This window comes from Pecten maximus, chromosome 19 (genome assembly GCF_902652985.1).
Source record: "Pecten maximus chromosome 19, xPecMax1.1, whole genome shotgun sequence".
NCBI lineage: Eukaryota > Metazoa > Mollusca > Bivalvia > Pectinida > Pectinidae > Pecten > Pecten maximus.
The window spans coordinates 19,201,675-19,213,168 of NC_047033.1; the positions used below are offsets into that span (position 1 = coordinate 19,201,675).

Below are 11,494 nucleotides of genomic sequence, written 5' to 3' on the forward strand. Positions count from 1 at the left end.
CCTTACCCAGGTGTTGTGTTCCCTGTAAAGTATCTGTCTACCTTACCTAGGTGTTGTGTTCCCTATAAAGTATCTGTTTACCTTACCCAGGTGTTGTGTTCCCTATAAAGTATCTGTTTACCTTACCTAGGTGTTGTGTTCCCTATAAAGTATCTGTTTACCTTACCTAGGTGTTGTGTTCCCTATAAAGTATCCGTTTACCTTACCCAGGTGTTGTGTTCCCTATAAAGTATCTGTTTACCTTACCTAGGTGTTGTGTTCCCTGTAAAGTATCTGTTTACCTTGTCTAGGTGTTGTGTTCCCTGTAAAGTATCTGTTTACCTTGTCTAGGTGTTGTGTTCCCTGTAAAGTATCTGTCTACCTTACCTAGGTGTTGTGTTCCCTATAAAGTATCTGTTTACCTTACACAGGTGTTGTGTTCCCTATAAAGTATCTGTTTACCTTGTCTAGGCGTTGTGTTCCCTGTAAAGTATCTGTTTACCTTACCCAGGTGTTGTGTTCCCTGTAAAGTATCTGTCTACCTTACCTAGGTGTTGTGTTCCCTGTAAAGTATCTGTTTACCTTACCTAGGCGTTGTGTTCCCTGTAAAGTATCTGTCTACCTTACCTAGGTGTTGTGTTCCCTATAAAGTATCTGTTTACCTTACCCAGGTGTTGTGTTCCCTGTAAAGTATCTGTCTACCTTACCTAGGTGTTGTGTTCCCTATAAAGTATCTGTTTACCTTGTCTAGGTGTTGTGTTCCCTGTAAAGTATCTGTTTACCTTGTCTAGGTGTTGTGTTCCCTATAAAGTATCTGTTTACCTTACCTAGGTGTTGTGTTCCCTGTAAAGTATCTGTTTACCTTGTCTAGGTGTTGTGTTCCCTATAAAGTATCTGTTTACCTTACCTAGGTGTTGTGTTCCCTGTAAAGTATCGGTTTACCTTTCCTAGGTCTTGTGTTCCCTGTAAAGTATCTGTCTACCTTACCTAGGTGTTGTGTTCCCTGTAAAGTATCTGTTTACCTTACTTAGGTGTTGTGTTCCCTGTAAAGTATCGGTTTACCTTTCCTAGGTGTTGTGTTCCCTGTCTCACATTCTCCTGGGTGGTCTCTACATTGTCTTGTATATCATCAAGTTTTTCCTGCTGGGTCTGAAACAAATGTACAAAATGTTGTCAATGGGTTTATCACTACGGTCAATACCATCAACTACCGTACATATCTTAGTGGTACAACAGTGATGTACCTCATTTTAGCACTGAAAGCTAAATATGGATGGCTACTTTTTCACTGTGCTAATCTATTTAATTCTAGATATCAATTAAAATTTCAATATTTTAGTAAGCCTTATGACATCCTGGAATATCTATTTTATGTTTAAATATTAGACGGAAAAAATGAAAAACTAGGTGTTGTAAATAGTTAACGACTTACCTGGACGGCTGTTGTAAATAGCTAACGAATGAATTACCTGGATGGTTGTTGTAAATAGTTAACGACTTACATGGACGGCTGTTGTAAATAGCTAATGATTTACCTGGATGACTGTTGTAAATAATTAATGATTTACCAGGATGACTGTTGTAAATAGTTAATGATTTACCTGGATGACTGTTGTAAATAGTTAACGACTTACTTGGACAATTGTTGTAAATAGCTAACGACTTACCTGGACAATTGTTGTAAATAGCTAATGAATGAATTACCTGGATGGTTGTTGTAAATAGTTAATGACTTAATTACCTGGATGGTTGCTGTAAATAGTTAACAACTTACCTGGACGGCTGTTGTGAATAGCAAACGACTTACCTGGACGGCAATTGTAAACAGTTAACGACTTACCTGGATTGCTGTTGTAAATAGTTAACGAATGACTTACCTGGATGGTTGTTGTGAATAGCTAACAACTTACATGGACGGCTGTTGTGAATTGCTAACAACTTACCTGGATGGTTGTTGTGAATAGCTAACGACTTACCTGGACAACTGTTGTAAATAGTTAACGACTTACCTGGACGGCTGTTGCAAATTCATGTATCATGGAATTCAAGTCCACCAGATTCTGGAGGTAAGAATGAGGATTGATAAATAATAAATGATTTCATTTCTGGTCAATGACACTACAGTTCTTGGAACCATACTTTAATATATAAAGCAATAACTCATGTCTGGTCATAACCCATCCCTACCTATCAAAGTTCAGTCAAATGCTACAAATGCACTTTTGTTGTCATGTACTGTATAATAAGTCCATTTACTACCTCGGGATTTTATTTTTTTTTAACCAGGCAATCAAACCTTTGGAGATAAAGGTATTTTGGAACTGTATAGATACTGTTTACCTGGTAATTTTCGCCCCCGTTTAATTTTCGCCATTTTCGCCCTTTGAAGATAGGGTGAATTTAAGATGAAGGCGAAAATTTCAAGCTGAATTTCCAATTAAAAAACAATACATACTAAGTTAATTTAAAAATTTGTTTTATTTTAAATTATGTAGTCTGGTCATGATAAAAATGAAATACAGAGTGGCATCGAATTCCTGCCACGGAAAAGACTAATTTTATGAGTTCACCGTCACTTACTTGTGGCTTTCATTCATGTACATGTATATACATGTGAACAAGAGAAAACACTGGTCAGTCATTAGTCACGGCGTGGTGAACTTACAATTGATCGTGTTCGCTTAAAATCACCCATGCATACCCGATACAACTTTAATCAGTAGGGACTAAAAGAAAATCTGAGCACAGGTAAACGTTCTTTATTTCACACCTGATTACATATCACATTTCATACTGGTAAGACAATTGGGGAACTCAATATGTCCCGAGTGTTCCATCTGCAACTGTATTAAGAATTCCGAACAGAATTTTTCGATTTTACAAACGAGGAAAAGAATATTTTTTGAAAACCATTTAGGGCGAATTTAAAACAGGGCAAATATGTTTTGTGTTGCTCAAGGGCGAAAATAACCTGGTATACAGTATTGTTATAATTTCCAGAGATTTAAGGTATTCTGGAACTGTATAGATATTATTATACTTTCCAGAGATTTCTAATTTTGTTCTAATCTTAAATGGAACTATGTCAAAGTACATGTAATGTTATTTTTTATGACATGAATTGAGAAAATCCTTCCCCTGGTCTCTCACCTCGTGAAGGTTGTCCCAGGATTCCTGAGCGGCTGAGTCCTGTGGGGGCGAGTTGATCTGGGTCTGTGATTTGCCAAAGTCTGGAGGTAGACTCTGGGGTACCAAATGGAACTCACGCTGGGGTGTCACTGGGGCCGACGAACTAGGCGAACTCAGGAGAAACTGGGCTTCCCCAGAGTCAGAGAACCCTATAGGTATATATGTAGTTAAAATGTAAACAGAAACTGATGTCACAGAAATAAAAGCATTAAACAAAATTGTAAGGAAGCTAGACATCAAACTGACTCAACATACATGTTGTTTTATGTTCAAGATCAATTTATCCCAGTCATAGGTTAGGGGGCCATGATAGCTCAGTCAGTTAGAGCTCCGACCACGTAACCACAGGTGAAGATCCGAGGTACGTTGTTCGACGCTCCCTACCGGATTGTGTTTCTCAGGATATTGACAAACAGGCCAGTCTGTGCTGTTGTGGTTGTGTTCTTGGACAAGACACGATACCCTACATGCTATGACATGCGACGGGCCTCCCGTATGTCATTCAGTGAGGTAGTCACCAACTACTACAAGGAGACCATGCCTCAAAATGATCCTGGTTGTTCATGGGGAAGATAAACTCAGCAAACAAATAAACAGTCATGGGTAGATAAATCTCATCCAAGACGAAGCCAAGAATGGTGTGTTACAGTATGTTACCCTCAGACTGAACAAACATAGTTATAGAATCTTATACTTGTATCTAATTGTATTAAATTTACATAAAAACAATGAACAATGGCAGTGGCATTTACAATGACTAGCTAGGGACCCTCACATTCATACTCACTACTAACTAGGGACCTTCGCATTCATACTCACTACTAACTAGGGACCCTACCCTCCATACTCACTACTAACTAGTGACCCTACCCTCCATACTCACTACTAACTAGGGACCCTACCCTTCATACTCACTACTAACTAGGGACCCTACCCTCCATACTCACTACTAACTAGGGACCCTACCCTCCATACTCACTACTAACTAGGGACCCTACCCTCCATACTCACTACTAACACAGGACCCTACCCTCCATACTCACTACTAATTAGGGACCCTACCCTTCATACTCACTACTAACTAGGGACCCTACCCTCCATACTCACTACTAACTAGTGACCCTACCCTCCATACTCACTACTAACACAGGACCCTACCCTCCATACTCACTACTAATTAGGGACCCTACCCTCCATACTCACTACTAACACGGGACCATACCCTCCATACTCACTACTAACACGGGACCCTACCCTCCATACTCACTACTAACAAGGGACCCTACCCTTCATACTCTAGAGGCGGTATATTCTCTGAATGATCATCAAGTTCCATTTACATATATCCTTTATGAATTGTAGTATGTAAAAATTGGATGCCCGTCTGATACAATTTGTATGAACAAAAGTATTTTAATCTTAAATAACCACAAACCTGTCTCTTCTTCGTTGTTTTGATGAACAACTTTTTCCTGACCTAGATCTAAAAATTCCATGATGGCAGCAATTGCTGTTTGTCTCATATTTGACGTTTTTCCATCGAATTCCTCCAGCTCATCATCCTTGACCTGTTTCCTCATCTTTTCCATTTCACGGACGTTGGCCATGATCTGCTGGACTGTCCTGGAGGCGTTCACTTGTTCTCTATCTAAGTTTGTCCAGTCCTCGAGTCTGTTGTACTGGTAAACATAACCACAGTAACATTTTAATCTGATATCTAAAATCACCACAGTCACAACTAGTCTGTTGTACTGGTAAACATAACCACAGTAACATTTTAATGTGATATCTAAAATCATCACAGTCACAACTAGTCTGTTGTACTGGTAAACATAACCATGGTAACATTTTAATGTGATATCTAAAATCACCACAGTCACAACTAGTCTGTTGTACTGGTAAACATAACCATGGTAACATTTTAATGTGATATCTAAAATCACCACAGTCACAACTAGTCTGTTGTACTGGTAAACATAACCACGGTAACATTTTAATCTGATATCTAAAATCACCACAGTCACAACTAGTCTGTTGTACTGGTAAACATAACCATGGTAACATTTTAATGTGATATCTAAAATCACCACAGTCACAACTAGTCTGTTGTACTGGTAAACATAACCATGGTAAAATTTTAATGTGATGTCTAAAATCATCACAGTCACAACTAGTCTGTTGTACTGGTAAAGATATCCACAGTAACATTTTAATCTGGTACATCTAAAATCATCAGTCACAAGTAGTCTGAATTTTCTGACGATGTTGATACAGGCCTATATGCAGATTCAAATCGCCAAAGGCAGTTATTAAAAGGCAATACATGTATAAACATCAGAACCCTTTGGATGAAATTATGTTAGAATGCAGCCAAGACTAAATCCTGCACATATGCAGACAGATAGATTATGTTTTCATGGTTAATTCAGTCTCATTTTGCAATTTAAATAGTTAAACTATATGAGTGGTGGTTAATTCTGTGCGAGTTCTATAAAAATTTTACAGTAACTGTACATATGTACCTTCTCGATGTTACAGAGTCCGTATTTGTGTGGTTTTGGTCACTTATGTGCTTGATGTTGAGTTTGCATTTATGCAGTTTTCGGCCATCTACCTTCTCAATGTTGAGTCTGTATTTATGTGGTTTTCAGCCACCTACCTTCTCAATGTTGAGTCTGTGTTTGTGCGGTTTTCGGCCACCTACCTTCTCAATGTTGAGTCTGTATTTATGTGGTTTTCAGCCACCAACCTTCTCAATGTTGAGTCTGTGTTTGTGTGGTTTTCGGCCACCTACCTTCTCAATGTTGAGTCTGTGTTTGTGTGGTTTTCGGCCACCTACCTTCTCAATGTTGAGTCTGTGTTTGTGTAGTCTGTCCAAGTCGATCTCCACCACTTTAAGGAACTTGTGTATGGCTGGATGTAAACGTCTAAGTGGGAACTTCTGTATGTCCCCAGTAGGCCCATTCTTACTGGGATTCTCAAATGACATCTTTAAATCTGTATGAATCAACGTGTACAACCAAAATGACTTTATACTTGTATGTTAATATCAAAATATAACCACAGATTTTGAAATATTGAGCTCAAAAAATGTAAGACGTGAAATATTTTATTTGAATCAATGATATATTGTTATCAGTGTTATCTTTTTACCAAGTACAAGACTTAATAAGAGCTCTCTAAGTATCTACATCGGTTCTATATGTACTTAAGATTGATCTTTTCTCTTCTTTCCACAATGTTTGATAACACAGAGAAGTAGGATTGCAGTGTAAACTGGCCAGGAATACCAGGGATCCCTTTATATCAGATAGAGTCAAGGCTAGCATGATTTTATATCTCAAAAGATTCCATTAGATTTACAGGAATTCATATAAGGACTGACAGGTATAGTTGTAAGGTCTGACAGGTATAGTTGTAAGGTCTGACAGGTATAGTTGTACAGGAGGAAGCTAATTAGATCTCACCACAAATTAATAAAAGACTATAACAGTATCATGTTCCCAAAATAGATGAACAACCTGTAATTGGTTTAGTGCAAGTATTTATCAGGAAACATCTTTACAATGCCTTTTTAACATAAAAGAAACCCTCTAAGTTAATCTTATGCAAATCCTGGAATTTTACACAATCTGATGAGGCTTCTCCAATAAACATCCTATTTCAGTTCCAGGATAGAATCCTTTTCTTTTTTAATCATAAAAGGACAATTTTATCAATTAATCCATTTAAGCAAAATTTGCCATGTACAGTTCTTAAAATGTGTCATTCCTTAAGAAATTCTAGATACTGGTGTAGCAGGCCGGGTTTTAATTGTAAATACTGTACATAGTTGTATCGTCGCCTTCTAGCTTCCGGCTAGGGGGAATTTCCCTTTAGCTCAGTCGGTAGAGCGGCGGACCAGTAAGCCGAGGGTCATGGGTTCGATCCCGGCTGGCTGCACACTACTACTCCTTCAACTTTTACATTGATGCCGCAGACCACTCCAAGTGAAAGCAAGAGGCTTCCTTGGAGAGAGAACCTGGGTTGGTGTGTTTGGGGGCGAACACGTTTGAAGGAGGGAGTAGTGTAGCAGGCCGGGTTTTAATTGTAAATACTGTACATAGTTGTATGGTCGCCATCTAGCTTCCGGCTAGGGGGAATTTCCCTTTAGCTCAGTCGGTAGAGCGGCAGACCAGTAAGCCGAGGGTCGCGGGTTCGATCCCGGCTGGCTTCACACTACTACTCCTTCAACTTTTACACCGGTAATTGTGTATAATATAACTTGTAGTAATATCATCTCTGTCTTCATTTTTGACACTACAGCTTTATATGTACCTTAGCCCAAGTTTTCTCTGGCCCTGTCACCATGTCTGGTGAAGGGGCCAGAGCGCACTACTATATGAAAACGTGGAATTATCCGACACCGTTTGGTGTCGCTAAGAATTTGGTGCAAATACAACAAGAGGCCCAGAGGGCCTGTATCGCTCACCTGGATTTCATGAGATATGAAACAAGAATGATGATTAAGTATATTTGTCACTGTTATTACTATGTCAATATATCATAGGCATTTTATATGGAAACGTGAGGTTTTTATGCCAAAAAATGCATTAATACGGACGGAATAAAACACCTAGATGGGACTAAATGGGTGTTCTGGGGTAAATAAATATCTCATTTATCCATATATATGTAAGGTAGGTGTTATGTCACACCCAATTTTATTGTATTTGCACCAAATTGTTAGCGACACCAAACGGTGTCGGATAATTCCACGTTTTCATATAGTAGTGCGCTCTGGCCCTACACCAGACATGGTGACAGGGCCAGAGAAAACTCGGGCTATATGTACCTGTGATATGTCGCTATCACACAGGGGCTTGTCATGTTGCTAGCCTACATTATAGCATAACCCAGAATGAATACCAATGTCTGACTTCCAGATCACTTATAATTGAAATATTAACCCCAGGGTCTGACCCCCAGATCACTTATAATTGAAATATTAACCCTATATTATAATTATAATTAAAATACATACAGTGTATCAACCCCAGAGTCTGATCCCAGGCCCAGATCACTTATATTGAAATTTAAACTCCATATATATCACTGCATGGACACCGGACACTGCGGGATAATATTTCATTCCTAGTTAAGACCCTTAGAGTCACTGGGCAAACCATATTTTGGGAGATAAATGACATGTATACAGTCCCATTTTACAACCATTTAGCTTACATATTGGATGTTGTCAGAGAGAATCTTGTAATGTGGACACGATTGAGATAGATTAACAGTAATGCAATAGATTCGATGATATCACATCACAACCAAAAGCAGAATTAACACCTCACCTTTGTGACGAAATAAATACCCATCAGGCGCACAAACAGAAAGTAGTTTTTTTTAGCCAAAAGGAAAACAGGAAGTTGTATACTAATAAAATAATCGGTTGGAAGTAAATAAAATCCGGATTTATGATGGCCAGCGGTTTCAGATAATATCTAATTTACGCAATGAATAACGATTCTGTTTTCTTTAGTATCGGAATTAATATGAAATTAAAAACTTTGAATAGGGTAGATTTTGTCACCATTATCTCCATTGTACATGGACAATATTTTTAGAAATTGATTTATACGTCAACAAAGCAAGAGAAACAACTCGATCGGAGCTACTGTACATGTAGGCTACGTATATGATGTGTCAAGGATTAATGATATGGTACAATTCAACGAAAAAGAAATTAAATAAACAAGTTTTAAGGTATATGGCTTTATTTATTTTCACAATTAATGACGAAAATATAATTACTGAAAATGTCTAAATAACTAAAGGAACCACTAGGGCCTTTTCTGGCGTTTGTTTCAAAGTTTCCTTGAGGTAAACGCCCCATCCCCCCAAAAGTCTGTATGCTGGGGATAGTTTTAGAATACTGAATTCAATGTTATACTGAAAACTTTCACTCCTACTAAAGATGTAACAGAGTGCATGATTAATTGAATTTAAATCACTGCCTCCGCTAGGGATCGAACCCGGGACCTCTAGCTTACTAGTCTTACGCTCAACCGATCGAGCTAAAGATCTCTCTAGCTGAGCGGTATATTGCGGCTAGTATTTACCAGGGTTACATACTCCCCCTCCAGGAAAGAACTCTTCTTCGAGTTTCCAGGAGTAACAGCGATGCGTGTGGAGCAATCCTGAGTATTTTCCCTGGGTCCCTACATGGGCGCCAATGTAACAGAGCGCATGATTAATTAAATTTAAATCACTGCCTCAGCTAGGGATCGAACCCGGGACCTCTGGTTTAAGATCGAGCTAAAGAGATCTCTCTAGCCGAGCGGTATATACCAGGGTTACAAAGATAAACATCGTTTAATACAAACTTTTGATCGAGCTATATACAGCAGAGGCAATGTTTTAAACTGTATCATGTTTCATTCTTTCATGACTGTCGGTGATGTGACCGATTAAAACTGATGATAGGGATCTTAGAAGCAACCGAGGAAACTCGAAGTACATTATTATTTAGGTCACAAATGTCAAAATCTATATGTCTTGAGTATAGGGACCTGTTCGTTTATGCGGACAAAACGATTTGTCAACTAATATTAAAATTCCTGATCTGCAGATATGATACAGAACACAACAGTCTTGGTCAAAACGTCTGGTTTTGGTACCAGAAGATGACCAGACATGTCCGTCCAACTGTCTAACGTCCGGTGTTGGTACCAGAAGATGACCAGACGTGTCCGTCCAACTGTCTAACGTCCGGTGTTGGTACCAGAAGATGATCAGACGTGTCCGTCCAACTGTCTAACGTCCGGTGTTGGTACCAGAAGATGATCAGACGTGTCCGTCCAACTGTCTAACGTCCGGTGTTGGTACCAGAAGATGATCAGACGTGTCCGTCCAACTGTCTAACGTCCGGTGTTGGTACCAGAAGATGATCAGACGTGTCCGTCCAACTGTCTAACGTCCGGTGTTGGTACCAGAAGATGACCAGACGTGTCCGTCCAACTGTCTAACGTCCGGTGTTGGTACCAGAAGATGATCAGACGTGTCCGTCCAACTGTCTAACGTCCGGTGTTGGTACCAGAAGATGATCAGACGTGTCCGTCCAACTGTCTAACGTCCGGTGTTGGTACCAGAAGATGATCAGACGTGTCCGTCCAACTGTCTAACGTCCGGTGTTGGTACCAGAAGATGATCAGACGTGTCCGTCCAACTGTCTAACGTCCGGTGTTGGTACCAGAAGATGATCAGACGTGTCCGTCCAACTGTCTAACGTCCGGTGTTGGTACCAGAAGATGATCAGACGTGTCCGTCCAACTGTCTAACGTCCGGTGTTGGTACCAGAAGATGATCAGACGTGTCCGTCCAACTGTCTAACGTCCGGTGTTGGTACCAGAAGATGATCAGACGTGTCCGTCCAACTGTCTAACGTCCGGTGTTGGTACCAGAAGATGATCAGACGTGTCCGTCCAACTGTCTAACGTCCGGTGTTGGTACCAGAAGATGACCAGACGTGTCCGTCCAACTGTCTAACGTCCGGTGTTGGTACCAGAAGATGATCAGACGTGTCCGTCCAACTGTCTAACGTCCGGTGTTGGTACCAGAAGATGATCAGACGTGCATGTCCGTCCAACTGTCTAACGTCCGGTGTTGGTACCAGAAGATTACCAGGACATCTGTCCGTGAAAATGTCAAGCGTCAAATATATATGTTTATATTTATTTACCTTTTTTTTCAAAAACCATTGTCATTGTTTTGACGACCAGACACATAATAAAACATCGCTCTTTACATGTCACGCTAGCATCCGCCTTCGGTCCACGCCAGCCAAAGAGTTCATGGTGTTATTTCAACTACTACCAAAATGTTACTCTTACTGTATCGTATTGTATTTTAGTACTGTTTATATATCACGTGATTGTATTCTCTGTGTGTTGATAAAGAGGCGAATTGCCTCGAAACATTGACTTTTGTTTTTGTTTTTATTTTTGTCCACATTGTGAGAATTACTGCTTTGCCCCATATATATATATGTATCCTTACGTTTGTGTGGGTGTTAGTTTCAGGCGAAGCAGAGTCTCTGACATTTTTCTTTCTTTTATTTAGAATTGGTAGGAAGGAGATTACAATAAAACTGCAAGCTGTTAAGGATGTATGCTACAACACGCTTTAATCATATAAATGTATTAGAGTTGTTTCCCTTGCAAAGGAAATAAGCAAATAAATAATATCTAAGAATAGTTGATAAAATATTTGATATATCTTCTCTTTATTGAACGAAATTGAAGTACAATGTAACTATTTCATAATGTTAAGCTTAAGAAAG

General features: G+C 39.4%; 1 protein-coding gene across 1 annotated transcript in view; it reads right to left on the reverse strand.

Annotated features, from left to right (window-relative positions):
• Window positions 1-8,578, reverse strand: part of LOC117317548 (syntaxin-17-like) — a 29,035-nt gene extending 20,457 nt beyond the window's left edge. The window contains exons 1-6 of the mRNA XM_033872364.1: window positions 8,508-8,578; window positions 6,008-6,165; window positions 4,604-4,847; window positions 3,130-3,317; window positions 1,989-2,039; window positions 1,042-1,128 (exon numbers count right to left, since the gene is read on the reverse strand). Coding sequence (XP_033728255.1) covers window positions 1,042-1,128; window positions 1,989-2,039; window positions 3,130-3,317; window positions 4,604-4,847; window positions 6,008-6,157 — 720 coding nt within the window. The 5' untranslated portion in view covers window positions 6,158-6,165; window positions 8,508-8,578. The remainder of the gene's footprint in view (window positions 1-1,041; window positions 1,129-1,988; window positions 2,040-3,129; window positions 3,318-4,603; window positions 4,848-6,007; window positions 6,166-8,507) is intronic.
• Window positions 8,579-11,494: the final 2,916 nt, after the last annotated feature.